An 18,966-nucleotide genomic window follows, 5' to 3' on the forward strand; every position below is an offset into this window, starting at 1 on the left:
TCCAAAAAAGGGGGAAGATCTCCAAAAAAGGGGGAAGATCTCCAAAAAAGGGGGAAGATCTCCAAAAAAGGGGGAAGATCTCCAAAAAAGGGGGAAGATCTCCAAAAAAAGGGGGAAGATCACCAAAAAAAGGGGGAAGATCTCCAAAAAAAGGGGGAAGATCTCCAAAAAAAGGGGGAAGATCTCCAAAAAAAGGGGCAGATCTCCAAAAAAAGGGGGCAGATCTCCAAAAAAAGGGGGCAGATCTCAAAAAAAAGGGGGCAGATCTCCAAAAAAAGGGGGCAGCTCTCCAAAAAAAGGGGGCAGCTCTCCAAAAAAAGGGGGCAGCTCTCCAAAAAAGGGGGCAGCTCTCAAAAACGGGGGCAGATCTCAAAAAAAGGGGCAGATCTCCAAAAAAAGGGGGCAGATCTCCAAAAAGGGGCAGATCTCAAAAAAAGGGGGCAGATCTCAAAAAAGGGGGCAGATCTCAAAAAAAGGGGCAGATCTCCAAAAAAAGGGGCAGATCTCAAAAAAAGGGGGAAGATCTCAAAAAAGGGGGCAGATCTCATCTCAAAAAAGGGGCAACTCTCAAAAAAGGGGGGCAGATCTCCAAAAAAGGGGGGCAGATCTCCAAAAAAGGGGGGCAGATCTCCAAAAAAGGGGGGCAGATCTCCAAAAAAGGGGGGCAGATCTCCAAAAAAGGGGGGCAGATCTCCAAAAAAGGGGGGCAGATCTCCAAAAAAGCAGCTTTTTTTGCCACCTTCTCCCCATGGGTGCCTTGAACAGAGCTTCACTCACAGACCCGAGAGCCAAACCCTGCGTCTCACAGCCTGATGTGAGCGGGCTGTTGCTTCAGGGTACAGGGAGCCAGCAAGCAAACACACAAAAATATCCATTGACACATGAATATACACTTAGAGAACACGCACACGTAAATCTGGGAATGACAGCTCGTCACAAGAGGGGACAAGGATGCGCTTCCAGCCCTCCCTATGGGGCCTGGTGGGTGTGAGCAAGGTCCTGAAAGTCTCCCAAGTGCCAGGCTGGACACAGGGAAGAGCTGAGAAAAACCCCTGGGCAGATCCTGAGATGCCTGAGGCCACGTGAGTCCCACTTTCCTGCCCGCAGGCAGCCTGTGGGATTGAGCCCTCTGAGCTTGCAGCCCTCAGAGGACACAGATTTCCTCGAGGGCATCATTTCCAGGTGGAATTGTTTCCAGAATTTCACCTGCCAACCCTGCTCACTGAGCAGAGCCCCCAGGGGAACCGAGGGACAGCTCCTGCTTGGCCTCCAGGGACCACCAGATGCTTTGGGTGACCATGGATGGAGAAGGGAGGGCAACCATGGGCAAGTAAGAGGCAGTGAGGGGCCAGTGGCCACGAGACACACAACAAAATGAAACCTTTTCCACGTCCCAAGGAGGGAATAGGTGCAGTACCTTGTGCTCTGTCTCCTGGGCCAGCTGGCTCTGGAGCTGCTGGAGCTGCTCCGTGGAGTTGCTGCAGAGATCCTGATAGGTTTCCTTCAGAGCACTGATCTGAGCAGAAATCTGATCCTTTTCTGGCTGGGAAAGCCTGCAAGGGGAAGGGGAATATCTCAGGATACAGCCCAAACCAGCTCCACAGAATTACCATGTCCTTCCAAGCCAGGAAAAAGTCAAACCCACCATGAGTCCCTTCCTCTCCCTGCCCTGCTCCTTGCCCAGCTCAGCTAAAACCTGCCAGGAGCACTGAGCAAAGGCTGAGCTGCATGGTAACAATCAAATCCCCAAATCTATGGGGCTGCATCTCAGCTACAGAGGATTAATGTTGTCCCACAGCATAAACAGGTTGCACATTTCACAGGACTCACTGCAGACAACAAAGAAGACAGCTGCTGTGTGCAGCTCATTGTTTTTTAATTAAATCCCACGGATCCAGCAGGAATCTCATCTCCAGCCCCTGTTCTCTCCCTGGGTCACACTCACTTGTGGCTGTGCTTTGCCAGGAAGATCTGGGAAGTTTTGATGGCCTCAGAGACCTGCTCCTTCTTCGCAGTCAGCTCCTCATTCAGGGCCTGAAAAATAAATTAAAAAGAAAGAAAGCAGCTTAATGCAGCTGTGGGAAAAGAGCAGAAGTCAAACCCCGGGCTCTGGTGCCACTCCTGCTTTACCTGCTGCTCTGAGATGGATTTCTCGATGTCCCCCAGCTCTCTGCTCCCAGCAGCAGCTGCCCTGCCCTGCACGCTCTGCTTCAAGCCCAGGGCCCAGCCCAGGAGCTCCTTCACCTTGTCCACGTGCTCCTGCTTCTCCTCCTCCACCACTTTCTGCACACACAGGAGGAAGGAGGAAGACAAACCACGTCAAAAAGGGGTGTCCAAAGGGGGAGCAACGCCCGGGGATGGAGGGGAAGGAGGGGACGGAGGGGACGGAGGGGACGGAGGGGACGGAGGGGAAGGAGGGGAAGGAGGGGAAGGAGGGGAAGGAGGGGACGGAGGGGGAAGGAAGGGGAAGGAAGGGGAAGGAAGGGGAAGGAAGGGGAAGGAAGGGGAAGGAAGGGGAAGGAAGGGGAAGGAAGGGGAAGGAAGGGGAAGGAAGGGGAAGGAAGGGGAAGGAAGGGGAAGGAAGGGGAAGGAAGGGGAAGGAAGGGGAAGGAAGGGGAAGGAAGGGGAAGGAAGGGGAAGGAAGGGGAAGGAAGGGGAAGGAAGGGGAAGGAAGGGGAAGGAAGGGGAAGGAAGGGGAAGGAAGGGGAAGGAAGGGGAAGGAAGGGGAAGGAAGGGGAAGGAAGGGAAGGAAGGGAAGGAAGGGAAGGAAGGGAAGGAAGGGAAGGAAGGGGGACGCGGGGGGACGCAGGGGGACGCAGGGGGACGCAGGGGGACGCAGGGGGACGCAGGGGGACGCAGGGGGACGCAGGGGGACGCAGGGGGACGCAGGGGGACGCAGGGGGACGCAGGGGGACGCAGGGGGACGCAGGGACAGAGCCCAGGTGTCCCCCAGGCCTCACCTCCTCCTCCTCCAGGCGCCGCAGCGCGTCGCTGATGTACTTCACGTGCTGCGTGGTCAGCGTCACCAGGGCCGTGTAGCGAGTCCTCAGATCCATGAACTGCCAGGGACAGGGGGAGAACAGAGGGACAGGGGGCTGCATCAGCCCTGCTGGCACACCTGAAGTGTCACCCTTGGCAGTGCATGACACTGAATCCCCCAGAGCACCTGGCAGAGCAGGGGTGGCACCGATGGAATGCAGCAGCTCTGCTGGGGAGGGCAGTGGCCACACAATTTTAAATGCACAAGGCGTGCTGGACACTGGAGCCAGGGCAGGCTCCACGGACACTGGGAGGACGCTCAGCTCTTACAGGGGAGGGGGCTCCAGGCATCTTTATGATCCACACAGAGCAGACAGGGCCTCGGGTGCCTAAGAGGTTCTCATCCCAAAGATGCACACACAGCAACACTGCAGGGTGCTCTGGTTATTTACCTCGCCAGGCTGAAGGGCTGAGCCGACCCCGCTGGATTTGACCCAGGGGTTCCCAGGAGTCAAGGTATGGCATACCTGGTGCTTAGGGCACTAAGCCATCCTCTCTGGCTAGTGGAAAAAACAGCGAGGGTGGAAACTTTGTTCATACAAGAGTTCAGCAGAAAGGAGCTCATTTCACAGAGGCTGCTGGGTGGTTTTTTGCTGGGCGTGGAGGAGGCCCCCGAAATTTCCCCCTGCTGAGTTTAGCTGGGTTCCTACCTCCTGGGTGATGGCATCTGAGGAGGAGAGCATCCGCCGGCGCTTCATGGGCGACTTCTGCTGCGACTCCACGAAGGCCCTGTAGGTCATCAGCTGCAGCTCATAGTCCTGCAAAGGTGAGGAGATGTGGAGCTTTGTGAGATCTGCAAACCCTGCTCCTGCCCAGCCCTCCCTGCCCTCGTGCAGGGTGGGAGCTGTACCTTGACGGCGGCCGAGTATTGCTGGGAGAATTTCTGACACTGGTCCAGCTTGGCTTGGTTTTTCTCAATTTCTGCAGCCAAAGCCTTTAAGGAAATTCAAAGTAAAAATGGTTGTCAGGACAGGTGTTATGGGTTGACAACAGGTTGGCTGAGCTGTTGCCCAGAGAAGCTGTGGATGCCCCAACCCTGGAAGTGTTCAAGGCCAGGCTGGACGGGGCTTGGAGCAACCTGGTGTGGTGGAAAGTGTCCCTGCCTTTGGCAGGAGGATGGAAACAAGATGACCTTGGAGATCCCTTCCAACCCAACCTTTTTGGGATTCTGTGACAGCAGCCATGGGGACATGAGCAGAATTCTGGTTCACATCCCTGCACTTTTGGGTAAAATCTTCACCCTCTCCAATTTTTCACACAAGACCTCATCTGCTCCTCCACTTCCCAGACACCCAGCTCAGGCCTGCGGCCTCTTCCCTGCTGCTTTTCACATTTCCAGGCTCAGAGAAGAAAAGAAGTGACACGGTCACGGTGGCAACGAGACACCACGAGCTCCTGCCTCACCGTCTGCTGGCTGAGCTGCTCCGACAGCACCCGGCTGTCCTCAGCCTGGCCAGGCTTCATCAGCTCCTGCTGCGCTGTGATCTCCTCGATCCACTGGATCAGGGCGCTGTGGCACTGCCGGTAATCACTCAGCACCTCCTGGATGCTCTCCAGCTCCGTGTGGCTGAGGAAAAACCACGAGGAGAGGGTGAAATTTCACCACCACCACCACCTGAGCTCTCAGCTGAAGGGTGGGAGCGAATCTGGGAGGGGAGGCAGGGGAGGGTCTCTCACCGGGTCTCGATCTGGGCGCAGACTCGCTGCCAGCGGTCCCACAGCTGGCTGCCCCTCTCCTGGAGGCGCTCCAGGTCGATGCTGCGCTCCTGCCTCAGCTGGAGCAGCTTCTCCCCCACCTCCTTGGCCTTGGCCATCTCCTCCTCCAGCGTGGAGAACACGGAGCCCTTGTCCTTCACCTCCCCGAGCCATTGCTGCAAAAGGAGACAGCACAAGGGACCAGGTCAGAGATGTGCTCCCACCCAGAGGTGACACAGCTGCAGAGGGTTTATTTCCCCACTCTCCTCAACCTGCAAAGAGCTGGGAGGTTATGGGAGGTGTAGAATGAAGGGGAACACGCTCCCAGGTCAGACTGGTTCAGGCTCTGTCCTACAGCAGCAGACACAGCACAAGCCCCAGCACCTCCTCTGCACTTACAAAGCAGTCAAGGCTCTCACATCAGCAGCACAAAACCCTCTCAGATGTATCAAGGTGAGAAAAACATCCCACGGTCCAAATTCAGCAGAAAAAAAAAGGGAAAGCAACAGCACCGACCTGCAAGGCCGTCCTGTGGGTGTGAATGGCTGCCAGGTCAGCAGGGACAGCCTCCTCCTGGCTCAGCTTCACCTCGTAGCCCTTGACCAGGGACTCTGCTCCCTGCGTGTTGCGGATAATGACATCAACCGTCTTCAACCTGGAAAGCCAAACAGAGGCAGCACCATGATGTCCCAGTGGGGCAGAGACCTGCAGGCTGCAGGCGGGATGGACTCAGCCACATCCAGCACGAGGCGTGAACTGAGAACACCCAAAAGGGTGTTTGGGACCAGAGGCACACCCCAACTCACTTTTCCAGGTAGATGGAAGACAGCCCGTGCGTCTGCTGCATCTTATTCACCACCAGGTCCAGCTCTGAGCGCAGCTGGGGCGTGCTGGGCCCTGCAGGAGCTTTGTCCAGGAAGCTGCAGCACCTCTCAGACACAGCCTGCAGCTCCGACTGCAGCTGCTGCAGATCCTCCTGCGTGCGCTGCAGAGGGAGGGAGGGAGGCAGTGAAAGGAGAGCCCAAAGCAGGCAGGGAAAAGGCAGGATTGCCCTTGGCAAAGGAGGGAATGAAGCAGGGAGCCCACCTGCTGAGGTTTGCTGCTGCAGGATCCCTCCAACCCCGTGCCCTCCTCCCACTCAGGGGAGCCACTTTGGGGGCTCTTTTTGGATCTGAGCCCACCCCATGGGAGCCACTTTGGGGGCTCTTTTTGGATCTGAGCCCACCCCATGGGAGCCACTTTGGGGGCTCTTTTTGGATCTGAGCCCACCCCATGGGAGCCACTTTGGGGGCTCTTTTTGGATCTGAGCCCACCCCATGGGAGCCACTTTGGGGGCTCTTTTTGGATCTGAGCCCACCCCATGGGAGCCACTTTGGGGGCTCTTTTTGGATCTGAGCCCACCCCATGGGAGCCACTTTGGGGGCTCTTTTTGGATCTGAGCCCACCCCATGGGAGCCACTTTGGGGGCTCTTTTCGGATCTGAGCCCACCCCATCCCTCCCTGCCCTGCCCAGGTGCCGGCAGCAGGGCTGACCTCCTGCTCTGCCAGGCGGATGGCGTTCTCCTGGATGGTGTCCCCGTCGGCCCGGGCGCTGCTCGGGGCCTGCAGGCGGCTCACCAGCCTGTGCTCGCACTCCTCCAGGCGCAGGCGGATGTTCCTCAGCTCCGACAGGAACGTCCTGGCAACGCTCTCATCCTTGTCCTCTGCAAGCCAGAGACACACAGAACATCAGCTCAAGCACCACAGGCCAGTCTCTGTCCCAAATTTTCTGCTCAGATGGAGAAAACGTCAATTAAATCGTCTCCTTCTGGAAATTAGTCCAGCCACAGGGAACCTCGCTGGAGTCCTCGGTCCTGGTGGGACTCACGGTGTCACAAGTGCCACCAGCCTGTGCATTTCCCCAAAGAATAAGTGCAGGAGGAGCTCCTTGCTTGGAATGCATCCCCTGCTGCCAACACAAGGGGAAGGAAAAGGACTCAGCAGCTCAGCCAAGGCCTCTCTGCAGGAACAGCGCTGGACAGAGGCCGAACACTTGGACGGACAGACGGAGAAATGAGGAGAGCAGCTGCTCACACCATCAACCAGCCAGCTCAGGAAAAGAAGAACACGAAGCCGTCCCATAAATCCTTTGTTTATGAGTTCCCACAGCTCCTGGCTGAGCCCTCAGGCCCTTTGAAGCTCACCGTTCTCCATGGACTCCAGCAGCTGCCGGATGCGCTCCTTGGAGGACTCCACTTCCTCCTCCAGGCGCAGCCGGTCCGACACGGAGAACAGCTCCGAGTCCCGGCTGTCCTGCAGGAAATCCTCGTAGTGGGCCTGGAGGCTCTTCAGGGCTTGCTGACACTCCCCTTGAGCCAAGGATCTGAGCTGTGAGCGGAGAAAGGGGCACAGCCAAACATCAGGAATGAATTCCTGCACAACAACCGAACCACCATCGTTTACCCAAGGAGTATTTGCAGAGGGGGAAAGGTAAATCCTGTATCAGACCCCTGCCTCCCTCCAGCCGTGCTCACCCCCCAATGAAATGCTCAATCCACGATCTCTCAGCAGCAGCAAACTCCTGATGCTCTTTTTGTTAGGAAAAGCTGCAATCCTTTTTCACAGCACCCCCAAACTCAGGTTTTCAAGATGTAAATTGTTCCCCTGCTCTCCTGCTGTTCCCCACAGCTGTAAACTCTGACCCTTTTCAAGGTGTGCACTGCCCCAGGTGTAAAGACCCTTGACTTCCCCAGTCTTTCACTCTGGTTTTCCTCTCTTTGGCCACACAGAGGAGCCTGGGGAGCCCCTAGAGGCAGGCAGGGAAGCTCCTCTGTACCTTTTCCATGCTGAAGCTCTGCACCAGGGCTATGTCCTTGCGCAGGTAGTTCCAGGAGATGAGGCTCTTGGTGTTCACGTGGAGCTGGTGCCAGAGAGCCATCACCTTCTGGTACAGCTGCTCCACCCTGCAAGGGGAAGGAGCAGATCCATCAGGCCAGGATCTTCCAGCAAACCCAGCCCTGACCCCGTTAATCCTGCAGGCATCACTGGCAGACAGCAGCCCATCAATGCAGTGATCCCAGTCTGGCAGGGAGTGATGCTCCTGCTGCTCAGTGCCCTGGGGGCATCCCTCCTCCCAAATCGTCTTTTTTTTTTTCATTTTCCAAGCTACTGCAGTAGAATTTGCAGCTGTAGAACCATGAGGGATTCCTCTCCTCATCACAAACCACTTTCCATCCCCGCTCTTCTCCCATTCCCACCCCAAATCCATCCCCTCCCGTGCCACCATCCCTGGGGGCATCCCTCCTCCCAAATCGTCTTTTTTTTTTTCATTTTCCAAGCTACTGCAGTAGAATTTGCAGCTGTAGAACCATGAGGGACTCCTCACCACAAACCACTTTCCATCCCCGCTCTTCTCCCATTCCCACCCCAAATCCGTCCCATCCCGTGCCACCATCCCGTTCCTCTGTGACTGCCAGAGTTACCTGTTGGCCATCTCGATGGCCTCTTTGTTGGGCGGGGGGATGAGGAAGCAGACAGAAGGCACCATGGCCTCGTTCCCCGTGGGGCTGATCACCTTCCACTTGGTCCTCTGGGAATTGTCCTCCAGGACACACTCGTCGTTCCTGCAGATGGTGATCTGCAACAGCAGCAGCCCGTCAGAAACCGCTGCCAGCCCCTCTGCTGGGGGTGAGCCAGCTCCCAAAAATACCCAGATGGAGATGTTTTAATCAAGCAGCAGCCTGGAATGGTGCCGAGCAGTGCAGCACACTCGTGTCGGGAGAGGAAGGGCCCAGGAAGTTACAGGGAGCTGGCTGCCACCCACGGGCTTGTTTGGCTGAGGCTGATGAAGGGGAAGGGGGAAAGGACTCCAGCTCCTGCCCAGAATAAATCTGAGATGTGGAAATCTGCTCCAGGAAAAGCTGTTTCCCTCCCTGTGTCTTCCCACTCTCGCTGTCTCCACTGATGGATCCTGCTTGTCAGGGTGTCACAGCCCCTGCCTTGTCCTCTCAGGGTTGTTGATTCCCTGAGATTCTCCTCGGGGTTGGTGTTCCCCAAGGTGCTCAGGGTTCCCCCAAGGTTGCTGTTCCCTGGGAGTTTCCTCGGGGTTGCTGTTCCCAGAGGTAATCAGGTTTTCAGGCTTCTCTTTGCCCTGGGTGTTTCATTTCCAGGGTTGTTTATTCTTCATTATCTCAGTTGTGTCCCAGCTCTGCAGGGCGTCCCCAGCAGAGCAGGACACGGGGGGGACTGGGCGGCTCAGAGAGCCCCACACCTTATGTACAGTACCCCTGACCCAACCACTGTCCACAATGAACTTTTTATTTACAAAATTGTACCAATACTCACTGCCTATGCTAACATGTCATTTCTACTCTAAACCAATCTCTAAAATCCAACTCAGCACAAGATGGGGGACGAGAGCAAGAACAAGGAGCACAGGGGCCACTCCCCAATTCCTCCATCTTGTCTCCTCAGCCCCATATACTGAGAATCCCAAATTCTACATTTACATTCTATGATAAACTAAATACTGCTTATTTTGAATTCTCCCAGCTTGTGATTGTTCACACACTGTGGGCATTCACTGCCATGGCAGGGATCAGAGGCAGTGCCCTCCTGGGCTCTGTGTGAGGCTGCCTGAGCCCCTTGGACAGACCCCAGACCCCCTGCCCGGTCTCCAAACCCTCCAGGGTGGCCACAGGGATGTTCCAGACTCCAACATTGTCCCTGCCACCCCTTCCCGAGTGCCACCAGCCCTCACCTCGATCTGCCTGTAGTCACAGACAGCCTTGATGGGGATGGTGCTCCTCAGGGCGTGCTCTGGGTTCCTGGGGCGCAGCTGGACGATGGCTTTGGAGCGTCCCACCAGGCTGGCCACCGAGCTCTTGGACTGGATCAGCTGCTCCTTCTCGTCCTGGCAGGGAGGAGGAGGAGGATGGGTTGCTCAGGGATGCTGAGGGGAGGTGTCCTTTGGCATCTCGGCTCTCCCCCCACCCCAGTTCTGGCCTGCAAGGGCTGAGCAAACACGGCAGGAGGACCCTGCTGCCCTGCAGGACGGGAGGAGGGCTCAGGAGGTGGGATGGGAGGCAGGACGGACGTCACTGCTACTCCCACTGCCCTGCAGAGCCACATGCACACCTCTGGCTCTCTGGCTGGGAGGACAAGAAAATGTTTTTTTCTTTCAAAAGGGAAAAAAAAAAAAAATATAGAGAACACGACATCCACCAAAAGAAAATCCCAAAAGGAGCTGTGAGAGGCTGAGAGCAGGACAAAGCCCAGCCCAAAGCTGGGGAGGTTCAGCTGCCTGCAGGAGAGCCCAGGGAAGCATGCTCCCTTCTCTAAAGCAAAGGATGAAGGGCTGGAATGGGAGATGATGAATTATGTGGATAAAACACCTCAGGAGAAGGGGCTCGGGGTGGAGCGATGGCACAGGGCTCTGGCTTGGGGGAGAAATCTGCAAATCCCTGCTGGGTTTGGTGATGGGACCAACACGGGGGGAATGGAGGCAAAGCCCCCCTGGAGCTGTGTGTGGATCCCAGCACTGGCAGCTCGTGTAATTAGTGATTAATGATTAGTGATTAGTGGCAGCTCAGCCCACGCTGGCTGTGGCAAAGGTTTCAAAAAAAAAAAAAAAACAAACAAAATAAAAGGATCCCAGAAAAGGTTCTCCCTCATGCTCGGTACTCTGGGGTTGGTTAGTGTGCTGCGACAGTGGAGGAGAATTTAATGGTTTAAAAAAAATAAATAAAAGAAAAAGAAAAGAATAAATGATTAAATAAACTACCTGTGCCTGTCCCAGGGAGCATGATTGGAAGAAATACAACTTTAACTTATTAGGTAAGAAAGATCAATATAGCTGAGCTCAGGGCAGCTGCCCCAGTCCTGGGTTTGTGGCCACTCTCTGGCTGCCCACCACAGCCTCTCCCACCCCAGTGGCACCTCCTGACATTCCAGGGCTCCCAGACACAAACCCCAGAGCCAGGCTGGCTGCTCCGTGTCCTGGCAGCACCACAGCCAGGCCAGGACAACCCCGAGACTGTGACAGAGAGGATGGGGGAGCCCCCAGGCCTCCAGGAGACAGGACAGTGCTGATGCACCCATCATCCCCAGTAAGGGCACCCCAGAGCCACTGGGGACACCCTGCTCACAGCAAAGTGACCTGGACACACTCAGTGTCACCTCGTGACCCTGCCAGCACAGCTCAGCACTTCAGCCACAGCCCAAACCCTCCCCTGGCCCTGGTGTCAAACACCAGCTGATGCTTTGCTCCTCGGGGGTTGTTTTTAGGTTGGTTTTTCTCAGGCCAAATCAGGCAGGAGGGTGACAGTGCCACGGCCCGGGCTGTGCTCTGCTCAGCTAAGCCAGGCCACGTGCTCAGAGCTCAGCCCCGGGCACAGCCAGGCTGCCCTGGCTCTCCCCAACCCAGCAGGATGGATTAACACAGGATTTGGGCTGGATAAAGAGCAGGCATTGCTCCATCAGCTCCAAAGCAGAACCAGGAGCATCCTGCAGGCCCTGCCTTTGTCTGGAGCAGGACGGGCATGGCAGGGGCAGCAGCAGCAGCTCACACATTGTCTGTGACCCTGCACAGACAGCACAGGCTGCCTGCTCCTCACCCTGAGGACACAGAGAGAGCAGATGGTGCCTTTAAACCAACTCCAGCCACACCACAGCCTGCAGCTCCTTCAGGGAAAACAAATCCCTGCCCGAGGAGGAGAACAAACCCCATCCCACCGATCCGTGGGGATAAAGAGCTCCGTTCTCCCCGGGGAAGCAAGAGGTGCCCCAGGCAAGGCTGCTGGAGCAGAGCAGGGTGCTGGGGTGCCACAGGACCCACCATGGAGTCCTGCAGGAGGTCCTCCAGCCGCGTCAGGCTCGTGTTGTGGTCGCAGGAATATTTCCTTTTGATGGAGTCCTGCAGGTTGCGCAGGTACGCCTCCGACTCCCGGGCGTCGCTGAAGAACTGCCGAGGAAAAAAAAGGGGTCACAGGAGCCTGGAGGCAGGCAAGGAGCACCCCAAAGGCTCAGCCAGCAGCTCCTGACACTGCTCTGGCTTTAGGGCTGCAAGGGCAGCATCATCCCACCAGAACTATGGGGAAGTTGATCCCTTTTTCCCCTAACATACTCCAGAGAAAGCCCAAATCCCTCCTTCCCTCTCTCCCAAGGAGAGCAGCAGCGTGAGGAGCTCATGGAGTGGGATTCAGTGGATGGGATGGAGGGAATTTTGTCCCAAATACCTGGAAGTAGGCAGCGTTCTCCTTGACGTGCTGCTCCACGCACAGGCAGAGCTGCTTGATCCACTGCCACTGCGTGTGCACAGCAGCGCTGTAGGCCTGTGGAAAACAGGGAAAAGGGGCTGGAAAAGGGCATTCACAGCCAGGAGGGGCACAGTTAGGACACAGGAGCTGCAGGGAGGGACAGAAATGGCCAAAATCTGGCTGCAGCCACGAGGGTTTGGACACAGGAGAGGGCAGACCCTGTCTCAGTGGGTCACCCACGATGCCTGAGGCAGGAATTTGCTTTTATTCCATGGAAAAGGTTCCCACAGCCCTTTGCTTCACCACCACAGTGTCCCTGGAAGCCTGGATGACTCCAGGGCAGCCAAGGCCATTCCCTGCCTCACCTCACTGCAGGAAAGGCTCATACTCCGTGTGTTTTGTGCCTTAATTTGAGGTGGGGATTAATTGGGAACGGCCACTTCCCAGAATTAAAGAGCTCTACCCCTGCACTGATGTCCTGGCACCACAGAACGCTTGATCAGGCACTGTGGGGTGGGGCTGCAAACCTGCCAGTTCCACCTGAGTGGGGTTTGATCCTTGGGAAGCCCACAGCTCTCACCTCTACGGTTTGTTTGGCCGGGTGGTTCTCCAGGGAGAGCAGCTCAGCCGTGTCCTGGAGGGAACGGAAGATGTCCTGCTTCTCTTCCAGCTCTGCTGTCAGCTCCTGCAGGAGGGAGAGCCCAACTCTCAGCCCTGGGACCTCGCCCAGACCACGTGTGGAAGCTCTAAAGGAAATGCCAGCGGATTCCAGGGAATCCAGCCCGGCAGCACAGCCCCATTCCCAACGGGAATCTGTCTCCTGTGGGCTAAAAAACCTGCCCAGGGATCTGCAGCTTCACACAGTGTGGCTGGGGAAAAATGGGGATTTGTTTATACTGCCTGAAAGAGGAATCAATTTTCCTCTTTGGCTCAGACTTATTCCCCTCGCCCCCACTAGTTCAAGATGCCTTGAGCTGCTAAAACAATGCCATAAATACATCTTTTGATGTCTTTTTGATCGCAGTTCAATCGAACACACACTTCCATTTCACTCTCTGCTCTGGGGAGAGCTTCCATCAGCTCTGCTCAGGAGCAGCAAGCCCAGTGAGCTGGGAGGGAACATCCAGCCTCAGGAATTTGGGTCTGTTGGGAGCTGAGGGCTGCACAGAGGATCAAAAGCAGCACCTGCCCTCCCAGCACTCACCGAGAAGTAATTCTTCTTGGCTGCAATGTTGGGGTTGTTGTCACTCCAGTCGTAGGCCAGCTCCTCCTCCTCCTTCTCATTCAGCCAGATCAGCTCAGCCGTGGCCCGGGACACGAATCCGTGCAAGCTCTGGAGGTGCCTCAGCCTGAAGCTCGAGGTTTCCTGCACACAAAGAATTATTTATTATTCTCCTCCCTGCTCTGTAGCCGATGGTTTTTTCTCCCCTCTGCCCAGCCAGGCCCCACTCACCATCAGTTTGCAGTACTGGGTCTCCAGCTTGCCCAGGGTCTCGGTGTAGCTGGCGCGGAAATTCGGAGACATTTTACCCTGGAGGATGAAAAACACTTCCATTACCCACCACAGCATCACCCAGAACTCCACACCAAACCTTGCTCTGCTGTGAGGGAGGGGAGGTGGAGAGGATGGCTCAGGGCAGCACTGCATCAACTCAGGAGCTCCATAATTAAAAATCACCTCTGTGCCAGGAATGTGACCCACAAGGGCTGATCCCAGTGCCCTCAGCCCCGCTGTGGGGCCATGCCCCCCACCATACCTCGTACACCCTGGCCTCCTTCACGCTGGAGCCCAGCTCCTCCACGCTGGCGTGGATGTGCCTCTGGCTCTCCAGCTGGGATTCCACGCTGGGCAGGTCAGTGCCCCACTCTGCCCGCTCCAGCCTCATCTGAAACGCAGAGGGTCAGGTCAGCACTGCCCATTCTGCTCTCAAAGGGACACCAGGAATCCTCCCAGGCCACCCCAGAGGGAACAAACACCTCCCAGTCCTGCTGGAAGATCCTAAACCGGTGCTCCAGCACTGAATATTTCTGGGACAGCCTCCACGAGCTTCCCACCCACGTTAAGACCAAGTGGCTGCATCAGCACAGATCTGCTCCCAGCTTTGAAAGGCTGGACCACAAGAGAGAAACCCCAGCTCCAGACAGAAGCCTCAGATCTCCAAAAACTACAAACCATCAAAGCAACTCTCCAAAAAGGCAGGAAAAGGCCTGGGGGGCAGCTGAGCACAGGCAGGTTTGGCCCAGCACTCACCTGCATCTCCTCCACCCAGGCCAGCAGCTCGTAGACGAAGCGGAGGCTGCCCTCGTCCTCGGAGGAGGAGATGGCCACCAGCTCCGTCCTGGTCATGGGCTTGCGGAACCAGGAGGCCGAGGAGGTGTGGAGCCCTTTGGTCAGGGATTCGCCCTTCAGGTGCGTGGTGCTCAGCGTGGAGGGGGGCACCAGCTCCAGCGTGGAGAAGTGACCCTTCCTGTACAGGTTGGTGCACTCCAACCTCAGCGTCACCAGCTCGTCCTGCAGCCTCATGATCCTGGGGGAGGAGAGCGAGGAGCGGGTGAGGACGTGTGTCACCATGAGATTTTACTGGTTTGTTGAATATTTCATATTAAAGTAGAAGGTTTGCACCTTCCTTTCATGGAAACACCAGTTGTGTTCTATAAACATTGCCATTGTTTTCACATTCTTTGCTGGGACACACAAGACTGTGTGACAATCCCTTTGACCAATGTGGTGAGAGGTGAGAATACCACTCTCCAACCCACGGTCACCTTGCTAGAAATATAAAATAAGAAGTAATAAACAAAGCAGGGGATTCTCCCTGCTGCTCTGAGATACCCAAACTCCAGACTCCAGTGTGTCTTTCTGGCAAGGCTCACAGCGACAGACGTGGGCTCCCTCCCTCCCTGAGCATCCCCTGAGGGAGCTTTTCCACCTCCTCCTCGCTCACCTGAACACCAGCTCCTCCAGCTGGTAGTAGTTCTCGTCCCGGAGGATCTGCACGTCCACCTGGAGCTGGCGGAGGAGCCCCTCACACTCCTGCAGGTACACGACCACGTCCGCCTCGTACTGCACTGCCTGGCCTGACTCCAGGTGAGCGGCGTCCTGAGGGGACAGGGGACACTCAGGGACACTCAGGGACACTCAGGGACACTCAGGGCAGGGTCCCCTCAGCCCAGGAGGGGCAGGGAGAACACCACAGCACCCCAGCTTGGAGACTGGAAACACTTCTGGATCCACCAGCTTAATGGGAGTGGAACATGAATCCATCTCCCCACACCATGTGCAGGACAAACCCCTTAGAAAGACTTCTGGAGATGAACTGAAAGCTTCCAGGAATAGATGGGATCACCATTTTTAGCTCCCAACCCCTTCAACCAACATCTTTTTCTCCTATAACAAAGAAAACCTCTTCAGAATCCTCTCTCCACCCCGGGTCTGCCACTGAGTCCTTTCCGCTAGGTAAATAAAATAGATTTTGGGGGTTTTAAGCCTCATTATACAACAAAAAATATTCAACAAATTTCCCCAGAAGTGCTGTTCTCCTCCACGTCAGCACCTCTGCAGATATCCTGCCTCACTTGCTGCATTCCCAGAGGACAAGACCATTCCCCATCCCCCTGTCCTCAAGGTGATCTGTGGATCACCAAACATCCACCAGCTCCCCTACAGCACCTCTGAGACAGAGACACAGGCAGAAAAGAAAGGAAAATGTCCAGGGGAACCCATCACCCCAAGCAGAAGAGAGGGGAGGAGATGGGTACAAAAGAAGAGCAGGAAATAAATAAAATAAACAAATAAATCAATAAAACCAGGAGGGGGACACCCCACTCACAGCCTGGAGCGTGTTCTTCGCCAGGGTGAGCTTTTCCTCACAGCTCAGAGCACCATTCTGGATTTTGTTAGCGATTTGTAGCAGCAATTCCAGCCTGGAATGACAGAGGGAGATGAGAGAGGGGTTTTGGGTGTCCCTGTGGCCAGAGGAAGGAGCAGGGGACGTCCCTGCCAGGGGCACAGCACCCACCTCTCCACGGCCGGCCGCAGCAGCTTCTCACGCTCCAGCATCTCGATGATGAGCTTGCCCCACTCCTCCTCCACATCGTTGGGGTGGTAGCCCTGGGGCAACTTGATTCGTCCAAATTCAATCCAAACCTGGGGGAAACACCGACAGAAGGGCATTTCCCACCTCTCCCTCGAGCTGGGTGGGGATTACAGCGAGGGAAGAGGGGCTCTGCCTCCTCTCCTGCAGTGCTGCTCGCTGCCTCGTTTATCCTGAGGGTTATTCCAACTCCTCCACTCCAAATTAAACCTGAACTGAGCACAGCTTAGTCTTGCTAAAAAATCCCAACATTCCCAGCCTCTGGGCAGCCACGGTGATCCTTACCTCTAGCAGTTTGTAGAGCTCCTCTATCTGTCCTTTTTCCTGCTCCTTTGCTGGGATTTCAGTTTCTTTGAAGTGTATGTACTGGTTATAAAGTGCCTGGGATGAGAAAAGCTCATCAGGATCCACCCTGGGGAATGCCACCACCCCTCCCTCAGCGCTGAACACCACGAGGAGGGACCTTGTCCAGGACCTACCTTTAGCTCTACAGGGTTCTGGGGGAAGGATTTGTCTGACATGAGTATCGTGTGCTGCTTGATCCACGAGATGAGGGACTCCACACGGCTCTGGTACTCCAGCCACCTCGAGTCCACCTCCTGTGGGGCCAGAGTGTCTTTGCAAGAGCTGCTGGTGGGCAAATCCCCACGGGAATAAGGCGAGAGGAAACTGAGGAACAGCCAAGCTGCAGCGTGGATCATGTGCCAGGGCCTTGCTGCTGTGATGCCACCCCAGGAACAGCGAGGATGAGGAGGATCCTCCCTGCCAGCTGCTCTCTGGAAGCTCAGCTTTATTTCCTGCAGCTCAGCTTTATTTCCTGGGCTTTACAGACACCCCAGCAGGTCACAGGGCAGACACCACAGTGGGAATTCCTCTCTCGGAGCCTCTTCCCTCTCCTCAGGCTCTTCCACAGGGATCAGACCCTTCCCAAAGCCCACCCTCGAGCCCCAGCTGCCTCCCAAGCCTGTCCCAGCCTCCCAGCAGTGCTTACGATGGCGCTGATCCCTTCTCCTCCCTCGGGGACTTTGGGAAAGGCATCGTAGATTGAAGACACATAAGTTATCACGGATTTCTCATCCGGGGAGGGGACGTCCACGTCTGGCAAGAGGGAAGCACAAAGGCAGTGAGGAAAGGGAGTGGGAGGAGAGGCTGGCACCTCCCTGCCCTTTCCACGTGCCCTGGGCACCCACCTTCAGCGTCCAGCAGCCGGGTGACCCCCAGGCGCTCGGCGATCTCGAACGCCTGCTCCAGGTTCTCCCGGTTACTTTGGATCTGCACCCTCTCCATGTCCACCAGATCTGGCCTGCAAGACACAGCCCAGAGTCACAACCAGCACCAGGGTGGCCAGGGCAGAGCATCCTGGCTGGGCACTGGTGCCACGGGTGGCTCCAGGGCTGCTCTGAGCCCCTGTCCCAGCGTGGTGGCTCTCCAAGGGGACCTGGGCTGCAGGACTTCCCTGTCTCATCCCGTTTGGGAAGGATGCAAAGAAAAACCTCTTGGTTCAGCTGGGGAAAAAGGAACCAAGAGAGGTTTAACTGCTGCTCAGGAGACCTCTGAGACCCTTGGATAAAAGCATGGATGGAAGTGCTGCTCTTCATGGAGAGCGAAAGGGCAGCGCTGACACGTAACCACTGCAGCACTCAAGAGTTTAAAAGCTTTCCTTTTCTGCCTCTCTCCACAACCTCAATAAGATTTTTTTTTCCTACAACCTCACGTATTTTTTGCTCACTCCAAGCATCCCCCCATTCCATTCCACAGCTACCTGGCCGAAGAAATAATTCCAAATAAAACAGACATTGCTCCCTGCCGGCCTCACTCACCTCTCCAAGCCCATCACTGACCACAGATGGGAGATCCTCATCCCTCCTCCCATCCCCACTGCTTCCTCCTGCCTACCTGTATCTGTGGATGAGGGCGTTGAACATTTTGCCGTCGCTCCAGCAGGAGGAGAAGTTGGTGCACTTCAGCCCGATGTAACCTGCTGTCACCTTCTGTGTCCACAGCAGGAGCTTCTCCTTGGCTGACATATCCCCCAGCTCCCCACTGATGTAGATGTCAGAGATCTGGAAGGAAGCAGCAAAGCCATGGGAAGGTGCAGGAGAAGGGAAATCTCCACCAGTTTCCATGAACTTGCCCCAGGCCTGGCTACCAGAAAGGGCAGGAGGGAACTCGTGACAGAACAGAACAAGGGGACACAGTCTCAAGCTACGTCAGGGAAGGTACAGGTTGGATATTAGGAAAAAATTTTTCGCTGAAAGAGTAATAAAGCACTGGAATTGTCTTCCCAGGGAGGTGGTGGAGTCACCATCTCTGGATGTGTTTAAAAAAAGACTGCACATGGCACTGAGTGCTGTAGTCTAGTTGAGGTGTTAAGGCATAGGTTGGACTTGATGATCTTAGAGGTCTCTTCCAACCTCATTATTCTGTGATTCTGTGGTCACCTTGGGGAAGGGGGGACCCTGTGGCCGAGGAAATTTGGAAGGGGTGGCTGTGGTTTGGGCAGGCTGGAGATCCAAGCAGGCAGAGCCAGACATTTACCAAGCCCATTTCACAGGGCCAGCAGGTGCTGCTCTGCCCCACAGCCCAGCCCAGCCGGGACAGGAGCTGACAACACCAAACCCCAGCTCCCAACAGGCCCCGGAGCCGCTCCCTGCGCCCCATCCCTGTCCCCACCACACAGGGACACGCCTCACTGGGAACACAATGTCCTGGAGACAGGAGGCTCCAGGCAGGTCTTTTCCTGCCTCTCCCTGCTCCAAACACGCTGTGCACCCTCCTGTAGCCTCACTGCCCCTGGCCAGCACCCACCACGAGGAGCCCCAGCACCCTGGGGCTCCTGCAGGAACAGTCAGTCCCACCCAGCAGCACCCAGGGTGGGCAACGAGAAGGGACCACCACCAATA

General features: G+C 56.1%; 1 protein-coding gene across 15 annotated transcripts in view; it reads right to left on the reverse strand.

Annotated features, from left to right (window-relative positions):
- Nucleotides 1-18,966, reverse strand: part of MACF1 (microtubule actin crosslinking factor 1) — a 145,181-nt gene that overhangs the window by 83,593 nt on the left and 42,622 nt on the right. For all 15 annotated transcript variants that reach the window (XM_063418751.1, XM_063418753.1, XM_063418752.1 and 12 more), the window contains 30 exons: nucleotides 17,960-18,126; nucleotides 17,254-17,366; nucleotides 17,055-17,161; nucleotides 16,543-16,662; nucleotides 16,349-16,444; nucleotides 15,989-16,116; nucleotides 15,800-15,893; nucleotides 14,915-15,069; nucleotides 14,221-14,497; nucleotides 13,727-13,855; nucleotides 13,423-13,500; nucleotides 13,174-13,335; nucleotides 12,550-12,654; nucleotides 11,949-12,044; nucleotides 11,549-11,674; nucleotides 9,473-9,625; nucleotides 8,196-8,350; nucleotides 7,550-7,676; nucleotides 6,918-7,101; nucleotides 6,268-6,437; nucleotides 5,541-5,719; nucleotides 5,251-5,389; nucleotides 4,717-4,910; nucleotides 4,444-4,606; nucleotides 3,890-3,973; nucleotides 3,690-3,797; nucleotides 2,961-3,059; nucleotides 2,131-2,283; nucleotides 1,946-2,034; nucleotides 1,418-1,553 (listed from right to left, as the gene is read on the reverse strand). In XM_063418751.1, coding sequence (XP_063274821.1) covers nucleotides 1,418-1,553; nucleotides 1,946-2,034; nucleotides 2,131-2,283; nucleotides 2,961-3,059; nucleotides 3,690-3,797; nucleotides 3,890-3,973; nucleotides 4,444-4,606; nucleotides 4,717-4,910; nucleotides 5,251-5,389; nucleotides 5,541-5,719; nucleotides 6,268-6,437; nucleotides 6,918-7,101; nucleotides 7,550-7,676; nucleotides 8,196-8,350; nucleotides 9,473-9,625; nucleotides 11,549-11,674; nucleotides 11,949-12,044; nucleotides 12,550-12,654; nucleotides 13,174-13,335; nucleotides 13,423-13,500; nucleotides 13,727-13,855; nucleotides 14,221-14,497; nucleotides 14,915-15,069; nucleotides 15,800-15,893; nucleotides 15,989-16,116; nucleotides 16,349-16,444; nucleotides 16,543-16,662; nucleotides 17,055-17,161; nucleotides 17,254-17,366; nucleotides 17,960-18,126 — 4,086 coding nt within the window. The remainder of the gene's footprint in view (nucleotides 1-1,417; nucleotides 1,554-1,945; nucleotides 2,035-2,130; nucleotides 2,284-2,960; nucleotides 3,060-3,689; nucleotides 3,798-3,889; nucleotides 3,974-4,443; nucleotides 4,607-4,716; nucleotides 4,911-5,250; nucleotides 5,390-5,540; nucleotides 5,720-6,267; nucleotides 6,438-6,917; nucleotides 7,102-7,549; nucleotides 7,677-8,195; nucleotides 8,351-9,472; nucleotides 9,626-11,548; nucleotides 11,675-11,948; nucleotides 12,045-12,549; nucleotides 12,655-13,173; nucleotides 13,336-13,422; nucleotides 13,501-13,726; nucleotides 13,856-14,220; nucleotides 14,498-14,914; nucleotides 15,070-15,799; nucleotides 15,894-15,988; nucleotides 16,117-16,348; nucleotides 16,445-16,542; nucleotides 16,663-17,054; nucleotides 17,162-17,253; nucleotides 17,367-17,959; nucleotides 18,127-18,966) is intronic.

Source organism: Prinia subflava, chromosome 24 (genome assembly GCF_021018805.1).
Source record: "Prinia subflava isolate CZ2003 ecotype Zambia chromosome 24, Cam_Psub_1.2, whole genome shotgun sequence".
Lineage (NCBI taxonomy): Eukaryota > Metazoa > Chordata > Aves > Passeriformes > Cisticolidae > Prinia > Prinia subflava.